Raw genomic sequence first — 24990 nt, 5'->3', positions numbered from 1 at the left:
CTTCCAACTCTATGTTTCTATGATTCTTCACTCCCGGGTCAAATTATGGGCTTTAAGCCCTGCCCTCTTGCACCCTAAAGCACCATGCAGAGTGATGGCACTACATAAATACAAACGGCTTTAATTTTTCAAGGCAAGGGAGTCACTTATTGTACACATAAACGGCTCTTTCCTAGAAGATTAGTACTGCCACATTAAAGTGCCAGGCAGACTTACCACTGGAACACCTCTTCCGTACAGATAAGCCATCCCTAGGCCACTCTGCCCTACTGGATTGCCCTAAAAAATGAAAGGGAATAAATTGGAATGCAATTACAAGTTTGAATCTAGATCTTCACCATGTATTTCTAACATTCCGAAGAATAAAAGAACACATGTTTTTAGGCCTTCAAAAAAGCATCACAATGCCAAGTTTAGGCCTATCGTATGTGCTCTGTAAAATTCTTGATTCCACCGAAAGCTAGGACAAATTTGATGTCAGACACTTGATAGCTTCAGGCAGTGATGAAGGTATAATTCTTGGGCTGAAGGCATGTGAAAAGGAATGAACTGTTATCTCAAAGTGCTGATTTTGACCTTCAAAGTTCCAACTAGTTTGAGAACTTATTATCTGAAGGACTGCCTACACCTGTACAAACTTATGCAGGCATTAAGATCTATCTCAGAGGACTTGTTCATGTACCTGCAGTTAAGCTGGGGCACAAGAAACAGAACCTTTTCTGTGATGACAGGCAGAATTGTGCAACTGCCTCCTTACAGAGCTGCCGATTTTTAAATGGGCCTTAAAAACTCTTCCTTTTTTCAGACACTGGCCCTGTTGGTGTTCTATTTGTTTTAAACTGCTCTCTGTCTTAGGTTATTGATTATATGTCTGCTACTATCAATTTTGTATTTTATTTCTTTTTCTGTAAACTGCCTCTGACAACATCCAAGAATGATTTTATAAATAATTCTGAAGACAGTTTGGGGGCCTATGTACCATCAGCACAAGGTGTCTTGCGCTTTATTGACTGGGACCTCAAACACTGTACTTTTATGATAACTATGAAGATTAAAATGCTCATTTAGTAGAAAGATACCATATCAGCAGCTTTCTTGAAGTACTGAAGAGCTGTCTCGTTGCTTTGAGGTACAATATCACTTCCTTCTGAATACATCTGGAAGAAACAAATGTAACTGAAAATTATTTAGAAAAAGAGACATGAGCTGAGAGATTCTTTCATGCATAATGAAACCTTAGTACACTTTACTATAACTTCCACTCTAACTAAAGCAGAAACATTGCTGCCCAACTAACTAAAGTCCTAAAACACTTAAAGGAAAAACTTTTTGGGGTGGGGGGATGTAACATAAGAGCAGCCCTGCTGAATTAGACCAAAGGCCCATCTTAAGCACCCAGGTTCACCTTTAGATTATTATTTTTTTAAGCAGTTAGCCAGTTGATTTCAGTGACAACCCAGAATAACTTCTCAAATGTACTGTGTGTCTTACCTTTCCCAAAAATGCCATAGCATGGGAGTTACCAGCAGTAGCTGCTTGATTGAAGTATTCAAAAGCTCGCTAGAGAATGGAATAAGAGAAAACATCCATAACTATTGCTACATAATTCCAGAACTTAGTTAAATGTGCTCTTTGTTGTGTTGTTTGACCTGGCAATCTTGAAAACTTGGCAATAACAACCAGCTTCACTGCTTACTCAGCCAAGTGAGCAAGTTTGTATTAGTTAACTAAATTCATAAACTGTTTACCATAACATAATGTCCTGAATCAATTTACAAGTATAAAACATGATGATACAGTAAAGAATACTTAAACCTAACTGGCGTAAAAGTACCCAATTACTGGTGCTGCCCAAGTGCTCAGGAAAATGAAAACAGTTTTTCCTGGTGCCATAACGATGGAAGAGTTGGCGCCAGGCAGGCCTCCCTTGGGAAAGCATTACAAAAGTAGGGAAAGTTACTACAAAAATGGCCTATTCTCTCATTGTCACTTTCCAGACTGTCTTTGAGGATGGTGCTCAGAGAAGGACTTCCAATGATGATCTCAGGGTCAGGGCAGAATATGGGGAAAGGTGATTCACAGCCTCAAAACCACAACTTTTAATTGAGTCTGGAAACAAATTGGCAGTCAATGAAGTTGGGCCAGAAACCAGTGTTACATGTTCAAGCCTTCTTGTCCCAGTTAGCAACCAACCTGCAGCATTCTGCACTAGCTGTAGGTCCCATGGCAGTGCCACATTTAACACAATACAGAGTTTAACCTGGATGTTTCCAGAACAGAAACAACCCAAGCCAGGCTTTGGTTCAGATACACAATGTAAACTAGATTCTCATTTCAGACAGGTTATGATCTTATATATGAAATAGCTTAAGAATACAAGAGCTGAGATACACCTCGTGCATTAACTGGAATCTTGCCCCTTGCATGTTCACTTTCCTAACTTCAAGATTACTATTAAATACTGAAATTCTTAAGTGCGTATTATCAAACAGTCATAATACAGCAACAGAACAGATAGCTACTGCTGGAATATAGTATTCCAGTTTCAGCCCAGTTACTTTTTATATGAACTGCCCTGAGACCTCCAGGTATAGGGCGGTACAGTGGTTCCCCGCAAGACAAACGCCTCGCAAGATGGAAAACCCGCTAGACGAAAGGGTTTTCCGTTTTGGAGGCGCTTCGCAAAACGAATTTCCCTATGGGCTTGCTTCGCAAGACGAAAATGTCTTGCGAGTTCCTGCGGGGTTCCCCCCCCCTTTCCTAAGCCCTAAGCTGCTTATCAGCTGATCCTCTAAAAGCCGCTAAACCGCTAATAGCGCTAATCCGCTAAGCTGTCAATGGGCTTGCTTCGCAAGACGAAAAAATCGCTATACGAAGAGCCTCACGGAACGGATTAATTTTGTCTTGCGAGGCACCACTGTATATTAATTAATAATACTATTACAATGCTTTTAATGTGCAACTAAAATTGATTGACTGTTAATTGATTACTAATGGTGCAGCAATAAAACTGCCAGCACATTTGCAAAGCTAAGCAGGGACCAAGATAGTTTCAAATAGGATGGGGGATGGCATTGCAGGACATTGGACTAGATGACCCTTCCACCTAAGACTCCATGAACCATTCACTGCATTACCAAAACAGCAATGTGGACAGGCTGCTTGGACGAGTGAAACCAACCACCTGTCTCCTGGATCCTTGCCCATCCTGGCTTATAAAAGCTAGCCGGGAAGGACTGGGCGATGGGCTTCGTGGGGTGGTGAATGCTTCCCTCCGTGAGGGAGCCTTCCCAGACCCGCTGAAAGAGGCAGTTATTAAACCGCTTCTTAAAAAACGATCTTTAGATGCGGCCACAATGGCCAACTATCGCCCAGTCTCAAATCTTCCATTCTTGGGCAAGGTGATAGAGCGAGCGGTTGCCGAACAACTCCAGGCACGCCTGGAAGAAGCGGACCATTTGGATCCCTTCCAGTCGGGATTCAGGCCTCATCATGGGACTGAAACTGCCTTGGTCGCACTGGTTGATGATCTCCGGCGGGCTAGGGACAAAGGTGAGAGCTGTTTCCTAGTTCTGCTGGATCTCTCAGCGGCGTTTGATACCATCGACCATAACATCCTTCTGGACCGTCTTGAGGGGCTGGGAGCTGGGGGCACTGTCCTACAGTGGTTCCGCTCCTTCCTCCTGGGCCGTGTTCAGAAAGTGGTGGTGGGGGATGAGTGTTCAGACCCCTGGGCTCTCATTTGTGGGGTGCCTCAGGGTTCTGTCCTCTCCCCCATGCTTTTCAACATCTACATGCAGCCGCTGGGAGAGATCATCAGGAGGTTTGGGCTGGGTGTTCATCAGTATGCAGATGATACCCAGCTCTACCTCTCTTTTAAATCAGAACCAGTGAGGGCAGTGAAGGTCCTGTGTGAGTGTCTGGAGGCGGTTGGAGGATGGATGGCGGCTAACAGATTGAGGTTGAATCCTGACAAGACAGAAGTACTGTTTCTGGGGGACAGGAGGCGGGCAGGTGTGGAGGATTCCCTGGTCCTGAATGGGGTAACTGTGCCCCTGAAGGACCAGGTGCGCAGCCTGGGAGTCATTTTGGACTCACAGCTGTCCATGGAGGCACAGGTCAAATCTGTGTCCAGGGCAGCTGTTTACCAGCTCCATCTGGTACGTAGGCTGAGACCCTATCTGCCTGCGGACTGTCTCGCCAGAGTGGTGCATGCTCTGGTTATCTCCCGCTTGGACTACTGCAATGCACTCTACGTGGGGCTACCTTTGAAGGTGACTCGGAAACTACAACTAATCCAGAATGCGGCAGCTAGACTGGTGACTGGGAGCGGCCGCCGAGACCATATAACACCGGTCTTGAAAGACCTACATTGGCTCCCAGTATGTTTCCGAGCACAATTCAAAGTGTTGGTGCTGACCTTTAAAGCCCTAAACGGCCTCGGTCCAGTATACCTGAAGGAGCGTCTCCACCCCCATCATTCTGCCCGGACGCTGAGGTCCAGCGCCGAGGGCCTTCTGGCAGTTCCCTCATTGCGAGAAGCAAAGCTACAGGGAACCAGGCAGAGGGCCTTCTCGGTAGTGGCGCCCACCCTGTGGAACGCCCTTCCAGCAGATGTCAAAGCGATAAACAACTACCTGACATTCAGAAGACATCTTAAGGCAGCCCTGTTCAGGGAAGTTTTTAACGTGTGATTTTACTGTATTTTTGGTTTTTATGGAAGCCGCCCAGAGTGGCTGGGAAGGCCCAGCCAGATGGGTGGGATATAAATAATAAATTATTATTATTATTATTACCTGATGATTTTGTTCTACGCCTCTTCCGCCATGCAGATGCAACTGCCCAAGTCCAACCTAGAACATTAATTGAAAACTTGTCATGTATATTGTAGAATAAGCAAAACATACTGCAATAAGGGAAAGGAAATACTTTGAGGAGGTGATTGCCCTTCTTCATTAAACACAATAACCTGAAGCCAGCAAGCAGTGATAAATTACTGATACATTAAAACAGGGGTGGGCAACCCTTCTGTTAAGGGACATGTTTGCTCAGGGGTCATCTGTCAGGGACCAAGTCTCAGCAGTGGATGGGGCCCTGAGTCAAAAGGAGGCAGACCGTCCTATTTTCTCCCTCTCTCCCTCCCCAGCAAGCTCATCAGAATTCTGAACTGATCACTTGCAGAGGGCCTTTGAAATTAGGCTGAGGGCCATGTGTCGTCCTAGGGCTGCAGACTGAATGTTTTAGAGCAGAGATGGGCAAACACACACATAAGATGAAGCAGTTTTGCCTAGACATGACATTTGTGTTTGAACACACCTATCTTCTTCTTTTTAAAAAATAAAATTCCTTTGAGTTCTACCCATACAATCCAAATTTCCTTTTCAATTCAAGCCACTGTTTCCTAGCCTGTTTAATACTTACCTAAATGCAATCATCAGATCTGAGAGCCAAACTAAAGAAAACCTTCCAGTACAACACGGCCTCAGATCACACACAGGCAACTGGCTTGCACTGCTTTACTAGTATGCTATGACTTGAAAACTTATGTGTTTTAGAAAAAAAGGATTCTAATGCTGGTTGTTAAGTTGGATGTCTGTAGGTTATGAGTGTAGTATTATGTCTGGTTGTTTTTCAGATACAAAGTTGTTCAGTTAATGCTGTGTCATGATGTATCTGCCAAAAATTTGGTCAATCGTGAATTTCACAGTGAACTTTGGACAACAAGAGCCTCTTGGATGGGCAAGAGGATTGGATGGATGCTTAAGAAACATAAGAAAAGGCCACTGAATGTGCGGAGGATAGAAAATGTGTCCAACTCTGAGGTGTGCTGCACAGAGCACAGGTGTGCCGCTGAATGGACGCATTCATGACTTTACAGAAGGACAACACACACATTTTAATTAAATTTGACTGTCACTCACATTTTGAAAAAGTGAAGGACACCACAATCGTCTGTGTTCCTCTACCTTTAGAGGTCATGCATTCTTCCCTAAAGCTCTCATGTGCTTACAATGCCACAGCCAAACTGGGGAACCTATGATCCTCCCAGTGTTGCTGGACTACATCTCCCATCATTCGTGACCACTGCCCACACTGGCTGGGGCTGATTGGCATTGGAGTCCATCAATATGTGGAGGAGGATCACAGACTCCTATCCCCAGTTTAGTCTCACCTACCCCAACATGTCAACCTTTTATTGTTATTGCTTTTAAAAACAAATATCATGTACCAAATCCTGTAAGCGGTTCAAAAAAATGTGAAATAAAACTTTAACATTGTTGCTGAAAATGAGTATTTAAAGATATTAAAAAACAACGATTAAAATCAACAGCAGCTGAAAAGAAATAAAACACATGTATTTTTCGTATGTCTGGACAGGCATTTTAAGCAGGCACCACAAAGAATATAGTGAAGGCATCTGCCTGATGTCAATAGGCAGGGAGTTCCAAAGTGCTGCCAAACTAATAAAAGAACCATTTCTTATAATGTGGAACAAATATTGTACGGAACCTGTAATGGTGCTAGTTCTACAGATCAGAGAGGTTGAGTGGACACATATGGGGCAAGACAATCCCCCCAAGAAAACTGGTCCCAAGCCATTAAGGCCTCTATATAGCAATAGCAACTCCATTAACTTGGCCCAGTATCCAACAGGCAATCACTGCAGTCCTTTGAGCAGAGGTGTTGTATGACAGGGTCTCATTCATGTCAGCAACTGTGCTAACTACAGCTTCCAGATTAAGAACAAGGGAAGCTCCACATAGAGTGCTTTGCAGTAATATTACTATGAAGCCAGTGACGTTGATGTATGACCTATAGCTTTCTTGCTCTTTGCTTGTATGTTGCTGTTATACCATTCTCCAAGAAGAACCATTTCCCATTCTATCTAGCCATACCTGTGCTTGAACGTCTCCTTTTTCAGCTAGGAATTGGTAATATTGTATTAAATCTTCCTCTAGCATCCCACTTGCCATTCCTGGATTTTCTACTTCATCTGGAAGACGAATTCTCTGCACCACTGTGCCTCCTGTTAGAGAGATGTCACTAGCCACTAGTGAGAGAACAAGCACCTTGGTTAGCAGTTACTCAAATGCAATTGCTCAAAAGAAACAGAGAGGAACCATTCCAGTCAGATTCAGGACTGTTCTGCACTGCACATAGTAGCACACTTGCCTTGATTCAGTGCAGAATCAAATGGCTGGCTACAGCTTCCTCTCAGTGTGCCCTAATAAGTGTACCTCAGCAGCACACATTTGCACATTTTTATGCACAAACTTAGCACCCCTTGCACATACACCTAAAAAACCCAAATGTGTGAACTTCCCCTCAAAAATATGCAAAAGCCCTATAAAAGAGGATGATGAGTTACCAAGCGTGGGTTGCAAGAGATTAAACAGAAAGCTGTAACAGAACCATACCTTGTGTGTTAGAAGTAGGCAATAAATCTGAAATGAAACCTAAATCAATATGATATTGTTGACAGTAGAGACTGAATCTCTTAAAACTAGATTGAGCTACAAAAAGTATTCTGTGCTTTTGCCACAGTGCAGATTCTATGTTCAACCTAAAAATCAGAGCTGGCACACCCATGAGGCAGGGTGAAGCAGCCACCTCAGACAGTGGAAACTTAAGATCCTGCCTGGTCCATCACTTCTGCTGGCAGTGGTGGGGCAGGCAAAGCAGAGAGGAGCAGCACATTTCTGTTTCACCTCAGGTGGAGAAATGGGATGGTCTGGCCCTGCTAAAAATGCATAATGGCTGTTGTACAAACTTCACTTTATGTTAAGAGGCTAATCTTATTTCTGTTCAAGGCACACTGAAGAACAGAAAAAGATATCCATACTTTCACATACTGACATCTACCTTGACAAGCACACAGTTCAGTGTGGACATTTTAGTTAATGGAAAATATATAAATAGATGTTTAAACAAACATACACATACCATGATTGGCTACTAGACGGTAATGTGTGAGAGCAGATTCACAACTTTGAAGGACTCCTATCCCAGCCCAGTACCGGTAGCCCTAGAAAGAAGCCACTCTTGTTATTCCAACTTACTATTAAGACGGCAAAAAAAAATCCATCACAATTTGGGAATAGTACACAAATTTAAAAAATGGATCTTGCTGTTTTATAACTGAATTTATTTCAAGCAGATGGTGACAGAGAGAAAAGGTTAAAGACAATCATCATATTCAATGTCCTAGGTTCAGATTTTGTTTTCATGAAAAATTATGAACAGTTATAATTCTGGCATTTTTGAACATGGAAGGCTTTCTTAAAAACATCCACACAGAGGTTCCCTGCATAATAGCTTGCAGCTTTGGCTTATGAGAACCCACCGAAAACCAAATTTTATTGTGTCTTTCTCATCCTGCATATGTGACCAAAATCTACCACATGCAGGAATGTCTCATTAAAAAAAAAATGAGGAAAGTTAACATGTTTGTGTAGACAACTGGGAACAAAAGGCTGACTGTGCTGTGAGCAGTCTCATGCAGGAGTAGGGGAAATGGTGGTTTGGACCAGACCACCAACGTATCCATAGCAGAGATTCAAGCAAGGCCACAGAAGTGCCATCTTCTAGAATCACCACTAGAAGGGGGAGGTGGCACAGCATTGTGAGCATTGGAGGAGACACACAGCCATGTACTCCACAGGCTTGGAGTGCCTTGAAGCAGCAGTTCGCCAAGTCCCTTCTTTGCCATTGCACAGCTGTTTCCATAATAGCTAAACCAGGGTGTGAACTTTCATCATCCTCTCACAGTGATCTCTTCCCTCACCTCTGCCCCCTGGTGGTCCAGCTGATCAGGAAAAACAGCTGAGCAGTACCAAAGAGAGCTTGAATGTGAGTGTGCTTTTGTGTGGCGTTCCTGCCCACTTTTGTTTTGGCATGCACTCCCCTGGGGTGACTCCTCAACTGTGGTCTAAGGAGAGATGTTGAGGATTCACAGCTGCACGTTCTTAGTGTTAAGTTAGGAGCAACTGCACTATTTATACAGCAGGATATGAAGCAATTATTTTATACCAAGGGACTGATTTAAAAACCTTTAGAAACAAGAGATCACCAAGGTGAAAGGGACCCTGAGGATCATCTAGTCTAACCCTCTGCAATGCAGGAATATGCAGCTCTCCAGTATGGGGACTGAACCTGCAACCCTGGTGTTATCAGCACCATGCTGCAACCAACTGAGTTATCCAGCTGGTCTCAAGTACTAAACATGGAAATGTTGCACTTAAAAACAGACTAAGCCATAAAAATAAAACGAATGCTTCAGAACGGAACACCTTGCACTTTTAGATATTGTAATATGCTTTCCTTTTGGTGTTATGCTACATTGAATGTTTTATTCAATTACTTGTGTGTTAGATGACAAATGGACTTACCAGAATCATATGCGCTATCAAATTTCCTCCAAGGGCACCAAAAGTGTAATAAACTAGTGCCTACAGGAAAAAAGCAGAGGCTGGTTAATAACACTATTTTTACTGGCATATTCATGAGAAAAAAACTTGGGGAAACATCAGTAGAATTGCCATACCTTTGCTTGGCTGGAATCAACACCAAGGCCAGAGGCATAGAGAAATCCAAGAGCCTGAAATGGAAGAACACAGTTCACAAGTGGCAATTTCAGGACTGGTTTAACTACCATTACAACCTGCTTTACAAGGTTACTGTGCTTATATATTTACTGTTAATACAAAGTATGCAGATAGCAGGATTATATCCATGCAATATACCTGACCTTTCAGGCGCAGTGCAAGGGTTGCTTATCTGGCTTGAGTAAGTCACAAGGTCTTTTTTATTATTATTATTTAATCTTTAAGGTGTTACAAGAAACTTACACAACTACTCTTTTGGAAAGTATGGATTTCTGCAACATTACGTAGCCTTTGAAGTAAAAGGATTTGAAATATTGTCCACATAACATGTTTATGTTAGTGTCAACAAACTAGGCATTTCACAACAGTAACCAGGCAGAACATTTGCAGCCCAGGAAAGGAACACCTGAATCTTAAATTTGAAAGCAACATAGTACGGTACACAAGCTAAAAGTTTATTATGGAGATTACTACCCTTAGAGTTCGTTTGTCTGTGAGCCAATCTAAAAATAGGCTTGCAGCAAGAATAGGAAGAAAACCTCACAACAATACAACCTTTATGTTCCTTGAGGGGCTAACCACCCTGCCCCGCCAACCCCAACAGGATTTTATTTTGGCTCCAACTCAGTGAAGATTAGGTGGATACCAAAAGGTGTGATATGCTTGCTGAGAGATTAAAATGGAATGGAAAGTCGGGTTTTACTAATCTCAGTAATAAATTTGCCGTTAAGGAAAAAGTATAATTTAGACAAGTAATTCTACATCACTTTAACGACCTCATTTTTACTTTCTGAAGAGGAAAAAAACCTAGCTGAAGTCTATGAAGCTCTTTAAAAATGGTATGAACATGACGCAGATGTAGTTCTTACTGAAGCCACCTGTCCTGCTTGGCTGACCCTGAGAACTGCTGCCATACCTCTCAGAGCAACTGAGCACCATCTATGTGGATAGCTGAACATGTGCTTTGATATGAGCAAACTATTTTAGGTAACACCAAATGAGCAGGCAAACCTTACATCAGCCATAGGTGCCCTGGAGGTATATGAGGCCTTATAACCCAGAAACAGTGACAGCAAAACAGGTTGATCATTCCTTTTGGCAGGTTGCATGCAAGGAGGGCTGCCAGCAAGCAGAGGAAATGCACACTCCTTAGAACAAGCCACACAATGCAAGTCATATACAATTTTACAAACGTTCAAACACTGCTTAACAAAGGAGGACACTTTAAAGTATACATACTGTTTGCCCCTTAGGAGACCCTTCTTCAGTCAGTTTCTCAAAGAGTTCTTTAGCTGACCGAACATTTTGCTTCAAGTAGTCCCCAAACAACATGGCGTAAGACACTTTTTCCATTGCTTTTGTATGATTCATGTCAGCTGCTCTCATAAGATACTGATAGGCTCTTAAAGAAAAAGAATAGGTGTGAACATAAGTAAGTAAGTATCATCTGCAAAGTGATGACACCCAACTCCAAATCCACAGACACCCAGCACCAGCGATTTCATGTTGATAGTAAGCAGCATGGGGACAAGACAAAATTTTGTAGAATCCTGTAAGGGCACAAAGTTGAGCAGGAACAATCTGCTATGCAAGGTAGGGGTAGGCATAAAATGGTGCTCCTCTCCCAACACAGTGAGATACCCCCAGAGCAGAACTTTCCAAACTTTTCATGTTGGTGACACACTTTTTAGATATGCATCATTTCGCAACACAGTAATTCAGTTTTACTGGAAAACTGGAGGTTAAACTAACCCCTTTCCAGCCCCGGGAGGAGTGTGGGGAGCGTTCAGGTGACACAACTACACACTGCAGCTGACATGCTAATATGTTGTGACACATAGTTTGGAAAGCTCTGCCCTAGAGAATACCATAGTGGAAGGTACTGAGAGCCATGGAGAGGTCCAGCAGAACCAACAGAAAAACACAACATTGCCCAGTTCATAGCATGGACCACCCACCACTGTAACAAAGTTAAGTTTCAGTCACAAAACCAGGCCAAAACCTACACAGGAAAGGATCCAAGGAGCCAGTATCATACAACAAATGTTCTTTGCTTGTTTCCTAGATAGCCAGAACCCAAGTAGTTTTAGGGTATGGAGGCAGTTCCTCCGTTCTAGCATGGAAGACTTACACATGGAAGCTCCCACTTGAGACTGTAAACAACTATCTCTAAGGCATGTCTGGTAAGAATGTAGAAAGAAGCCTTCTCAGCAGCTGTGCCCAGGTTACGGATCCTTCTTGGGCTTTTCTGCCACCTATCCAAGATCACAGTTACTCATATACTTGGATGAGACAAGTTAAACTCATCACAACAGTTATTTAAAATTTTACTTGCTCCCCGTAACTGCAACAGTTCTATGAAGTTGGATTTGAAACCACTGCATTCCTCTTTATGTATTATTTGCAATTGAAAACAAAATTTTAGCAGTATAAAATAAAGTTGGCCAGTCACATTTATAAATTTAAAAACTGGCCTAATTCTCTTTCTCTCTCACACACATGTAACTCACTCTTTCTTCTGGGCCTTTTTACTGCTTTCATTAAGGATTTTCATTCCAGTCTGGTAAACATCCTCTGCCTCTTGCATTTGTCTTCTCCTATTAGATTCTTCTTCAGCTTTTTTTTTTTTAAAGAAAAGTATAAAAAAGAATAATTAATACTTTAGCCACCAAGAAACTGCTCACACTGTTCTCAGGGCAGCTATCTCGGCTGATACAGAATGCCACAACCTACATATTTCACACTGGGTTCCTGCGCTTTTAACAAACCACTGTGCTTCATATTTCTTTGTCTTGCAGAAGGCAAAAGGGGAAAGGCTCAGAAGAAAACAAAGTTAACCATGAACTGAAAATAGTCAAAAGTATACCTAGCACAGAGTTTGGTGGTCATGTTAAAAAGAGTGACAAGCATCTTCTTGAACTCTGCAAAGTAAAATCGTATCTTCCGCTTGAAAAAAAGAAATTATGCTTACTTCCACTTTTTTCATGTAACTGTTAAGTGAAGATATATTTACTGCTTCATGGTGACCAGAGCAACTTTTATTCTCCCAGTAAGGTTAATTTACAGTTCCTTAACACCAAACTGCATGCTGCTGTCAGTTCCAAGTTTTGTCCCCACAGCTTTTTCTTAAGTAAAAAGCACCCTTTTCCAGCTACTTTCCCACCACTGTGGGGGAAACAGTGGGAAAGCAGCTAGATCAAGGGAAATTCACAAAGCAAAAAGGCAACAGTGACCTCATCTTGTTTTGTTTTCAACACTGGGTACTTGGAGGTTCCCCAAATAATCTTGCTAATCTCCTGTTAGAGCCATCTAAGCCACTGGCCACCACCAGACCTTGGGAGAGCCAAATCCACTTATTATTTTGTCTGTCCCAAATAACTTCAGCAGATGACCCCCAAGTCCTATTGTTATAAGAACAGGTATTCAATTTCTGTCTCAGCGCCATTCATTGACTTAATCTCATGCAGCTCAAGAGATGGAATCTCTTAGCATAGCTGCCATACTTACTTTCACAGAAGCCCCACTTTTGATCAGCCTTGTAGTCGTAGGTTGTTGCACACCAGAGTCTACCGTCTTCCCTTCCATCTGCAGTACATTCTGAGTATTCCTTCTCCAGAAAAAGAAAGGGGAAGTAGCATGGCTCACCATCTGCAGTTCCTCCAATGGCTGTCAAAACTAAAAACAGCAACAGCAACAACAACCCAACATATCTTGCATTATTAACATATCTTGAAGGAAGGAGCTCAACTGCTGCTAAGAGTTTGTTTTTACCTAGTGCTTTAGTTAAAATAGAACATGTGGGATCTTTTGGTATTTCCCTTTCAAAATGTAGAAATTGTCTATAAGATTGCAACCTAAATCAAAGTATCAATTTTCAGTATGGCAATCTTATCCCAACTTCCCTGGGAATAAGCCCCACTGAATTCAATAGGAGTACACATAGTTAGGATTAGTTAGAAGCTCTGGAAATTACAATAATTCAGGAAATCACACACACGAGACTGGTAGTTCACTAATTAGTAATTATCGCCTGGCAGCAAAAGGACCACATGTGTGCAAAGTTGTTTACACCATGTCTCATTGCTGTTGCATAGCGATTCAGACACATTAGGCAGCTCTGAACACTCTCACATACAGTGTACATATTTCCTGTTATTAATTATCAAGCTGAAAAGCAATTTGACATTCAGAAGAACTCAATAACCAGGAGAAACAAAGCACTGTAAAGTGAAATTCTCACTGACACACCTATTATAAGGCTACTGCTTGATTAAGTTGATTATAGAGGAAACCACTCCCACATCTACTTGAATTCAACAGGTCTTTCTGTGCTAAAGACATAGGGGAAGGCCTGCCAAACCTTTGGAGCCAGGGGGGTGGCAGAAATGGTTACCACATTTAAGGAGCAGAAGTGGAGGTAGGACCAGGAAAAGGTGCAGGTATGCAATCTGCTCATCAAACTGGAAAAAGTGCCTATATCAATCACCACTGTGCTTGTTAAAAGAGAGAAGCTCCCTGCACCTCTGCTCTGTGATGGGGGGTGTTCAATCCTAGCATCTAATGAAATCTGGGCATATGGAATTTATACTTGTGCAACTTTCTCTTCTCCTCCCACCCTACAGCTCCTGGTATGCCCCCAAACTCCTGCTCCAGAGGGCTGGGGGACCCTCTGGAGCAGACAGGGATTAGGGGGGAAGGGAGAAAGTCCTGTTGCATCTGCTGGTGTGACAATGGATATTGCCAAAGTTCCTTAACAGAAGGAGAAAACAGCTTTGGATTTGTGCAGCTTTAGGTTTTTATGAATCGTTTTCAGATGTAACACTAGTCTGAAAGTTACATAAAGTCAGTGATTATAGTTGACGTGGCATTAGGAGAGAAGTTAAAATCAGGCTACACATCCTGTGTTTATCATGCATGAAGCACATCTATTCTCAAGCATGTTATAATTAGATAGCTAAAAAGGTTTCATAACAGTTTAGTGACTACTGCTTTGCTTGCAGTTTCAAACCTCTGGGAGATTCCAGGTTCAATACACTTTATTAACACTGGATATTCTTTGCACTGAGTATCTGACAGTAATGGACAAAAACTGTCAGCCACTTGCCAGTTAAACTACAGTGGTGACTTGTGTGTATACTAGTACTACTACTACTACTACTACTACTACCCACCGCCACCAGGGAGTGGGTGGCGCTGTGGTCTAAACCACTGAACCTCTTCGGCTTGCTGTTCAGAAGGTCGGCGGTTTGAATCCGCACGACAGGGTTGCTCTGCCCCAGCTTCTGCCAACCTAGCAGTTCAAAAGCACACCAGTGCAAGTAGATAAATAGGTACCACTGTGGCAGGCAGGTAAACACCATTTCTGTGCACACTGGCACTCATCACAGTGTTCCATTGCACCAGAAGCGGTTCAGTCATGCTGGCCACATGACCCAGAAAGCTGCCTGTGGACACTGGCTCCCTCGGCCTGAAGCAAGATGCGTGCCACACCTCAGTCACCTTTGACTGGACTTAACCATACAGGGGTCCTTTACCGTTTTTTACTACTATTACTGCTACTTATAGTTATTGTTGTTATTATTATTATTATTATCACCATCATCAACAACAACAACATATATGAATCAATTTACAGATACTGTAGAGTGTGTTTCATTTTGAAACGTAAGAGTAGAATGCAGTTAACTATGATAAAATAGCCATGTAGGCTGTTCTTTGGAAATAAACAGATTTTTGCATATCTTTACACTTAAACCTCTCTAATGCTCTTCTAGATCAATGTTCTAGAGGTGGGAAATATCTGAGAGTTTTATACACATTTGCTTTCCTTGTACTCAGTTCCACGTTTAAGACCATAACAGCGCAATCTTATATCTTCAGCTGGCTTTATTCTCATATAAAGAGATTGCAACCAAAGAGGCTCTGCAGACTCACAAGCCGCTTGCCTCTTGCCACAAGCCTTCCCCTTATTAAAGCTAGAACTGGTGCAAAGCAGCCCTACAATTGAGCTATGAAAAGCAGACTTGTTCCTTAAGTAGGCTCCATCAACATTTTGTACTTTTCCTCACCATCAACTAACAAGCTGAAAAACAGCCTTCCATTCCTACCCCTAAAGTTCAAATCCTCATAAATGCCAACTGGTCTTTAAACATTTGAAGATTCTCTTTTTGCCAGTTTTGTTTAGATCAAATTTCCATGGGAGGTTGTGGACTCTCCTTCCTTGGAGTTTGTTAAGGAGGGAGTTGAGCTTTTTTTGCCCAGACACTGCTGCTGACTGCAGTATTCTGGATATGTCTGGGAAATTCTGGACGTATGGCAACCCTGGATCTTTAGCTGAGATTCCTGGACTAGATGACCCATCCAATTCTATGATTCTAAACCAACTGATTCTGTAGCCCTGTGGTGAATGCAAGGAATGAAAGGGGGTTGACTACACAGCTAAACAAAGCAGTACCACTTTAAACCTGTATCAAAAGGGACTATTTAGGTGGCGCTGTGGGTTAAAGCCTCAGCGCCTAGGGCTTGCCGATCGAAAGGTCGGCGGTTCGTATCCCTGCGGCGGGGTGCGCTCCCGCTGCTCAGTCCCAGCGCCTGCCAACCTAGCAGTTCGAAAGCACCTCCGGGTGCAAGTAGATAAATAGGGACCGCTTACCAGCGGGAAGGTAAAAAACGGCGTTTCCGTGTGCGGCTCTGGCTCTGGCTCTGGCCAGAGCAGCGATGTCACGCTGGCCACGTGACCCGGAAGTGTCTCCGGACAGCGCTGGCCTCTGGCCTCTTAAGTGAGATGGGCGCACAACCCCAGAGTCTGTCAAGACTGGCCCGTACGGGCAGGGGTACCTTTACCTTTACCTTTACTTATTCCAGCTTTATGTTCTATAATGAATAGAAACAAACTTCGACGAGAAGAATTGGATCTTCTACCACTGAAACTGATGCAACCCAAGGAATAGTATTTGTCACCATTAATGGACTGAATAAACCACATCAAGCCAGTGAAAAGCTGAGACCACAGGTCACTATTTCCTACTATTCTTGAGGAGATTTACCAGTTTTACTCTTAATTTTTTAAATTCAACTTGCGATAAGTTATAAAACTTCAATTACACAGCTCAAGCAAAAGAGTATTCTTGCAGGGAAACACAAGCCCAAAACTTATTTTTTTTATTTAGTCATTAATTCACTTTTATCTTGCACAGGGCAATCCAAAGCACCTTATAACCAACCAACCAAGATTACCTGCTTTTTGTGCTTCTACCTCTTCCAAATCCTTATTTAATAGGGATGACAGTTCTAGAGAATTTAGCTCCTCCAAAGTTCTTTCCTTTTCCTCCTCTTGGCTTCTGAAACTCTCTCCATCTTCAATGTGAGACTCAGGTTCATCAGAGTCAATGAAGATCTGACCTGCTACCACATGGGTTCCAGCTGAATGGTCTTTCACCTGTTCCTCAGAAGGCAAGGTTGTCTAGGGAATGAGCAGCAGGGAGAATTAAGTAGATAAAAGCTTCTGATCACCTATCATATGCAGATTTTTGAGAAATGCAAACAAAGCTGGGGTTTTTCATATTTAGGCATACACTAAATGCATGCAAAGAGTCAAAGGATTTGAGCATTCTTCTTATTTTGAATATGTGCCCTGTTCACTCCCTCAGACTTACTTTCAGAATCTAGTCTATTGATTTAACATGTAAACCTGCTCTCTACTCACAGCAGCTCATCTATTTCCTGCTGTACTATCCTACCCCAGCCCCAAATTTCTTTTGGTGAGATCAGATTATGACCATTTTCTTATGCAAAAGAACTTTGGTTTCTCCTCTCCATCCTCAAACCCCCGCACCCCCCCCCGCCAAGATCTGCTCTGGAGGGTATCCCAACCTGCCATAGCAGGGACATCTGGAGGGTTTGGAAGACAGAATGAAGAAGACTCTTTGCACTACTGGATGTCCATTCATGCAATGCTGGATCTTGCCCACCATTTTTTAAAATCCACGTTGAAATTACTGTTTCTGCTCCATGTCAAGGAGCAATAATAATTATAGTCTAAAGTACTTGTGTGTATGTATGTATATTTATTGCTCTTTTTACATTCCACATAATAATTCTTTTGTCCCCTGTTGGTAACTGGAATATTCATATTGGTTTTCATCAGCAAGAATCACACAGAGATTCTGTGCTCACCTTTGATTCAAAGGGCTCCTCTTGAGTTCCTTCTTCATCTGCAAAATTAAATAGTACTTTAATAGAAGTTAGATGGAACAAAGGCATGTAAATTTTATTGAACAGAACGGGAATCCCCTGGAAAGTATCAGCCACACAAAGCCTCTGTTTAAATTTGTAAATTTTTACAATTTCAAAAACAAAATATCTGAACAAATCATGCTCCCATCAAAAGCGTGGTAGAACACTTATTCTCCCATCCCAAATGTCACTCAACAGTTTAAGTTGATTGTAGATATTGGTATCTTTTATTGGCACCTGATCTCTGCAATGTATAAAATATATTCTAGAAATAATACACTGTATTAGAGACAAGCTCTTAATTTTATAGCTCTACTAATCATAAGTAAAGGTACCCCTGACCGTTAGGTCCAGTTGCGGATGACTCTGGGGCTGCGGTGCTCATCTCGCTTTACTGGCCGAGGGAGCCAGCGTACAGCTTCTGGGTCATGTGGCCAGCATGACTAAGCCACTTCTGGCGAAGCGGAGCAGTGCACAGAAACGCTGTTTACCTTCCCGCTGGAGCAGTACCTATTTATCTACTTGCACTCTGACATGCTTTCAAACTGCTAGGTTGGCAGGAGCTGGGACCGAGCAACGGGAGCTCACTCTGTCGTGGGGATTTGAACCGCCGACCTTCTGATAGGCAAGCCCTAGGCTCTGTGGTTTAGACAACAGTGCCACCCGTGTCACAGAAGAGCCAAAAAATATCATTTCATAGAAGAGCTCACAGAAAGGACACTGATAACATAAGATGAGCTTTCTGAATCAGGCTGGTGGCCCATCTAGTCTAGCATCCTGTTCTTACAGTGATCAACCAAATGCTCTGTGCTGTGTAAAGAAATACTTTCTTTTTATCTTATATTATCTGTTTTCATAAAGCTTGCAGGTTAGCAGTGAGAACTTTGGTTTCGTTTTACCTATAAAAGTTAAACCTGCTGCTTTACTTAACGTCAAGCCAATCATTTTGAGTCTTCATGGAAGAGGTGTAGAAACAGCTTGGGGGGGGGGGTAATACCACATTATTAGAAGTCACCTAGTGGCAGACAGTGCAAATCCTAAGCAGATACGATTTCATCAAGATTTTTAATTAGTAGTTCTGCTTGCACTGGAAAAAACCCTGCTTAAGAACTGCAATGACGATACAAGGTCTATTTTTCTTTGAAAATTTATTTGCTTTACAACTATGAAACTGAAGTGATTATGTATTAAATTCCATATATAAGCAGACTAATATTAAGAAGACGTATAAAGAGAGAAAATATCAGGTTACAAATAATTTTAAATGGAACCCACTGAACCACCAGAACTGGTAAGTGTATTTTCATGTGTATCTTTAAGAGTGAAGCAAGCAGTGTTTCATTCTCATTGCATCATGTTAACATCTCTCTGAAGGAACAAGCTCTATATTAAGTTGTAGACAAACACAGCTGATTGTTAGCAAATAGATGTTCTTTCCAAAGCAAGGAGAAAAACAGGTCAAGTTTATTTAGCTGGTTTTTTTTAGTACTTAAACAGTTTTTCCCTTAAGTTCAACAATTGATTGATATGTGAAACAAAAATTGGTGGAGAAGGGCTCATTGACTCTGTTACTGTTCCCAGCATTAAACTCCTAGAAAACAGATTGACATTTTATCTGCCCAACAAAAAAAGTAAATTTCTTTTAAAATAATGTGAGGGACCCTATAATTATGAGTATTGATATACGGCTATTTGGAAGCTTACTCTGCTCATATTTATTTTGACTTTCCATTATATGTTTTGGAAAGTGGTTTGTCCATCTATGGGTTCAGGTGCTTCTTGAGCCTCTGAAGGTATCATTGCCCAGTTTGATGTGACCACCCAATCTGGTGTGATGAGTCCAAACTGTGGCGTTTGAGACAACTCTGAAGAGACCATCACCCAATTTGGCACAATAGTTCCTGAAACGTAGAGGTGATCTATATTTGGTTACTATCATATGACATTTTGAATCCAGATGGTGGGCTAAAACTTTCAAAACTGAGAAGTGTCTTTTCTGCATTCTGGATAGCAATATGATATAACATGCTCATTCCCATCAGTGTTCTTACACTTGCAATTACTTGTAATGTCTTCCTGGTTTTTGTTTGAATATAGTATTAAAAATATTTTACAAAAACAACACCTGAAAATACTGTAACCATATTTGGCACAAAAGTAACAGGGCTGTGCACTGGATTCAGCCCCACACTGAAACTGGCTGATCTGGGCTTGGACCAAATTGAGTCAAGATAACCCCAGGCCAAGTCACCTTGAGCAATCTAGGACTGGGTGGGAAGGAGAGTCAGCCAGCATCTGCAAAGGGCAGCCCAGGGCTGTCTGCAAGAGGACTTTCAAGGAGTTCTGACTGAGTGTGCCTGTTCCCAGCAGGGAAACACACACACACACACACACACACACACACACACACACGGTCAAACTGAACTGAATTGAACCCTGCACAAAATAGCTGATGGGATTTGCAGGAAGAGAAAACCTAACCCCAGAATCAGGAGAGGAGAAGAGCTGGCTACTGTCCCTGTGCTGAGCCAGTGCCAAAGGACAGTCAATCTCTGGCCTCCAGAGTCATGGTGACATCTGATGTCAGTGTCAACTGAGGGGTGAGTGAGTTGGTCCAGCTTCAGTGGTTGCTTCCCATAATGCAGCAAGTGGCCCAACTGTTGGGCAAGTGGCAGTCATAGAGTGGGAGAAGGTGGCACTGGTGGCTGTGGAAACAGCTGCGGCCTAAACCACACTGAGCAGGGACATGTTGGGGGCAACAATGTGGGAATGGGGAATACCAGAATGGGGATGCCAAGCAGGCCTACTATAGAAGTCGAGCATGGGCAGCAGCACTGCAGGAATTGCACACCAAGGGTGCAGTCTTGGTAGTTGCAGGGGTCTGCTTTGCAGGGATCCTTCTTGCCTGGAATGTGTTTAAGTAGCATTCAGAAGCCCTGAATCCACCTGCTCTCTGTAGTGTGGTCAGGAGCAGGGTGAAAAGAGATGTTCCCCAGGCTAGGTTGGGAGCCTGGGTTTCGGGTTTGTGTGTGTTTGTCTCTGTTGGAGAGCTCTTTTGGGGGTGGGGAAGCAGTGGAGACATCTTGAAATGTACATTGCTGTTTAAAAACCCCCCAACAAAAAAACAAAACTGGAACAAAGATAGGCAAATTACCTCTAAAGTCAAAATAGCTACGGTCTCTGATTCCTTATTTCCAGGAAGTGCCATAAACTTTCTCAAGGTTGAAGAGACAGAAACTAGATGTTCTTGTCCCTGAAAGGCTTTTATGAGCAGACTTCCTGCTGGATCACATGACTGATGCTTTCAAAACCCATCTTGGGTATTTGTCAGCATGTTATTAGAGTATTTAAGGAAGCCTATGACAAATTGACCATACACACACTCTGGAATATCTAGAGCCAATTCCAGATTTCAGTCTTGTCTTGAGCTGTGCACTTTTGCCAACTGGTCTTTTTAAATATACTTTGAGTGAAATCTAATGAAGTCAAGTAGACCGACTGAAGTAAATGAACTTGAACTTAAGTCCATAGATTTCAAATGGCTGACTCTGAATACAATTTAGTTGGCTATCACCACAGGGTTTAACTTATGAATTGCAAAATGCAAGGACTGTAACATAAATCTACATCCATCTAGAAAAATGTGGTATTTTTGTGGGAAAGGGTTTGCATTAAAAAACCTTATTCCAAAGTTAATTACTGTATGGCAACCAAAACTTCACAAGTATTAAAATGCTTCTACCAGAAGACAGGAGGATGACACATTGCATGTTAATGGGCTTATCCAATGAAGTCATTGCATCTGCAGAACCACTTCCATTCATGTCATGGAACTTCTCCACCCACCATACACCAACTGCGGCCATCCTCACCCTCACAAATCCGTTCTGGAGATTCTCTCAACCCTCCAGAGTAGATTGGGGGATGAAGGGAAGAAGAGGGAAGGGAAGTTCCATTGCATGAGCAGAAGTTACTGTTTGGTAACTTTCCTTTTTAGTGTCTTGGTCATTGTAAAGGATAAAAAGAGAACCCTGAAACACACTTCCTGCATAAAACAACTAGCCACATTGATTGATTCCTTTCTTCTGCTTCACAGAAATGATTATCTTAAAAAATACTTATGGGAAAAGTCCAGATGGCTAGTTTAAAACAGCTAATCATATCTTTGGTTGAGATAAGTTGCCAAGTAGCACAGAAAATTGCTCACAGTACTAGTAATTCATAGCTGGCAACGTTTCCCTTTTTTAAAGGGAAATTCCCTTATTCCGAATAGGATTTCTCGCAAGAAAAGGAAAAAGTTGACAGCTATGCTAGTAATTAAAACTTCCACATTAAGTTGTTTAACAGGATGGGAAAAGAAAACGACCAATGAATCTTTAGGCTGAGATAAAACTATAAAATTGAGCTACCGTGCATATGAAAAAGGGATTAGTAAGTGTTCTGGTTTTAGCAACATACATGCAGTGGTGTTGTTGCAGTGTAAAATACATTCAAAGGTACACTATGCATTCAAAATAACCAGTTACGTGCAACCACTGCCCCTGGGTTAGCTATTCAATATGCAGACACTCTCCAACCCCTTATCTTTCCTCAGCTACATGCCCATCCAGACATTATCTCTGTACAAAGATCTGCATTAACTGCCAATCTGAAATTCAAAGGGTTACTTTTCATATATAAAACTCATAACAGCATGGAACCATTTACTTTAGGATTGCCTTACCCCATAAATGCTCACTTTGATCTGACACAAAGTGTTATTCTGCACTTATAAGGAATCACTTTCATTGTGACACTCTGGAACTCCCTGTACACTCACATTAGGCAGGTGTATGCATCTGCTGTATTGTTTTCAGTGCCTACTAAAAACTTTTTTGTTTGGGCAAGTCAATTCAGATATGTAACACTAACATGTATTTTAATACATCGTTTAATACATTTTAACTACTGATCTTATTTATAGTTTGATTTTTGCTGGATTGTTTTTAACTTTGACTTTTATTGCTAACTTTAATGCATATTTTATTTTATGTAAACCACTGAGAGGTCTTTACAATTACGTGGTTATACAAATTCCATTAAATAAATGAATAAAGTTGTGCCCCACTGACCAGTGTTATGAATCTCTGAGTGCCATCTGTTATGAGTATCCAATTCATTTGGGCTCTTTGCTGCATCACCAGCAAGTGAATTCACTGCCTCCTGCCAGCAAACCCACAGGAACAAATGAACCAGAGAGGCATATGAAGAAATCACTGGGATGCCAAAATTCACCTACATAAGTATGTGGGAGTAAAATCCAACATCTTTTCCCATGGTCCAAGCAAGGCAGCTTAGTGGCTTACCTGCTACGTGAAGTCCCCTACATTCCAATACTGTAGAGTCTAGGGTCTTCTCTCTTTTCTGCCCAAGCTTTAGACACAAGCCTTATTTAAACAGAATATGGGCTACAAGGAAACCCTTGCCCATATACACATTCCATGTGTGCACTTTGTCAAGTTTAAACGCACTTGTCTCCCTGCCACTCACCACCAATCTATTAGCATAGAACGTTAACGTCTGTTAGGGAGCGGGCAAAGGCAGGAGGGCTCTAAGTGGCAAGAATAGGTAAGTGACAGGCGTTATGCATGGGAATTAGAAGAAAACACCTTCAGTCAACTCATGAAATGTCAAATGTGCTGCTATGCTGCACAACATAAACCCACCTGAGTCAGCGTGGGTGTGTGTGTACGGGACGCGGAAGAGAAGAAAGGCAGCAATATTTCAATTTAAAAGTAATTTAGGAGACAGAAGAAAAGCAGCATTGGGCCAGCCATGTCCCCAAAGGTTGCATCTCTTGGTGCAGCCAAGTTACAACAGTCCCATTTATTCACACATCTGAAGTATCTTCGCCCCACTTGCTAGCCCGAATCAGCTCACAGAGATCAATTAACAAGACCTCTCCTTCCCTCGGGCTTACAATCTACCGCAAAACAACAAAAAGGGGATGGGAGGGAGGCGGCGGCGGCGGCGGCAGCAGCAAACTCAGGCACTAGTTTTTTAGTTTCCTAGCGATCTATGGCAGGGTAGGTGCAAGCAAGAAGCTGCATGCAGCTGCTCCTTCTCCGGGCAATGGATGAGAAGACCAGGCCGGTCTCCCCCAACTATTGCTCTCCAAATTCACCGGGAAGCACAATGCCAGGTGCCCTACGGAGCATGACATATGGCGTAGGTGAAGCCTAATTTGACAAGGCACCGTACAAGCAATTTCAATGAGGGTGATGCTGACCCTGCAAGACAGGTGGGGGGGGTGTAACGGGGGGAGATCCCCCTCCCTCGGCCTCCCTCTCAGCCCCTATGTGGTGAAGGCCGCCGCCGCCCCCCCGCCCTCTCCCAACCGCCTGTCACTCCCTCCCCCTCCCCAAACTCGGCCCCAGGAAGGCGAGGCCCCGCCAGGAGCGCCATTACTGACCAGCAGCGGCAAGGCCTGGAGCCGATAACAACAACAACAACGCTAACGCCGCCGTGGCCCACAGCAGCAGCAGCGGCGGCGCCGCGACCCGCCTGGCCGCCTCCATCCCTGTCTCCGAGGGTTCCTTCCCCCGCCGTGAGAAGAGACACCAACGCCGCTGCGCCGCGAGGGGAGCCCCGGCTCCCGCCCCGCCCACTCGAGTAACCACGCGGCCAGCCAATCGCGCGCCACCGCCTCAGCAAGCCGCCCGCGCCAAGCCGGGCTCCTAGTGGCCAGCCGCCGGCGTCGAAGAGCGCCGCGGTCCCATTGGCCGAGCCGTTCCTCGACATGGCCTGTCGGAATTGGACGAAAAGCCGCCGAGGCCGACGTTCGCGTCACTTGCCTGCCCGTCCGGCCAATCGGGTGCGGAGAAGGAAGCCGCAAAGTTCGGCGCCCAAAGAGATATAGTACGAAAAGCATATTGCTTCCGGTTTCCTATCGAAGTTCCCTACCCATGAGAGCCCGGCTAAATTAATGGAAAGCCGTGAGCCATGAAGATGCTGCTGAAGAGCACTGCATCTAACCCTCTCTTGTTTTCATACGGGCGCCTGCACTGGTGTCCTTCCACCACCTCTGCCCCTTACATGGAGGAATCGACTAAGAGCAATCTTGAACCGCAAGTAGATGTATCAAGGACATTGAGACTCTAGCCCTTTGATC

The 24990-nt window shown here is 43.1% G+C and overlaps 1 protein-coding gene across 1 annotated transcript in view; it reads right to left on the bottom strand.

Moving 5' to 3' along the window:
- SEL1L (SEL1L adaptor subunit of SYVN1 ubiquitin ligase) overlaps window positions 1-24486 on the bottom strand; it is a 38586-nt gene extending 14100 nt beyond the window's left edge. The window contains exons 1-14 of the mRNA XM_079988720.1: window positions 24292-24486; window positions 17781-17818; window positions 16842-17067; window positions 13113-13280; window positions 12116-12221; window positions 10845-11007; window positions 9545-9598; window positions 9390-9449; window positions 7945-8026; window positions 6897-7051; window positions 4797-4853; window positions 1492-1560; window positions 1080-1157; window positions 217-279 (exon numbers count right to left, since the gene is read on the bottom strand). Of these exons, the coding sequence (XP_079844846.1) occupies window positions 217-279; window positions 1080-1157; window positions 1492-1560; window positions 4797-4853; window positions 6897-7051; window positions 7945-8026; window positions 9390-9449; window positions 9545-9598; window positions 10845-11007; window positions 12116-12221; window positions 13113-13280; window positions 16842-17067; window positions 17781-17818; window positions 24292-24397 (1425 nt within the window). The 5' untranslated portion in view covers window positions 24398-24486. The remainder of the gene's footprint in view (window positions 1-216; window positions 280-1079; window positions 1158-1491; window positions 1561-4796; window positions 4854-6896; window positions 7052-7944; window positions 8027-9389; window positions 9450-9544; window positions 9599-10844; window positions 11008-12115; window positions 12222-13112; window positions 13281-16841; window positions 17068-17780; window positions 17819-24291) is intronic.
- Window positions 24487-24990: the final 504 nt, after the last annotated feature.

The sequence above is a fragment of the Podarcis cretensis genome, assembly GCF_951804945.1.
Source record: "Podarcis cretensis genome assembly, chromosome: 1".
Taxonomy (NCBI): Eukaryota; Metazoa; Chordata; class Lepidosauria; order Squamata; family Lacertidae; genus Podarcis; species Podarcis cretensis.
The sequence above is the reverse complement of the archived record's forward strand: the minus strand, read 5'-3'. Positions and strand labels throughout refer to the sequence as shown.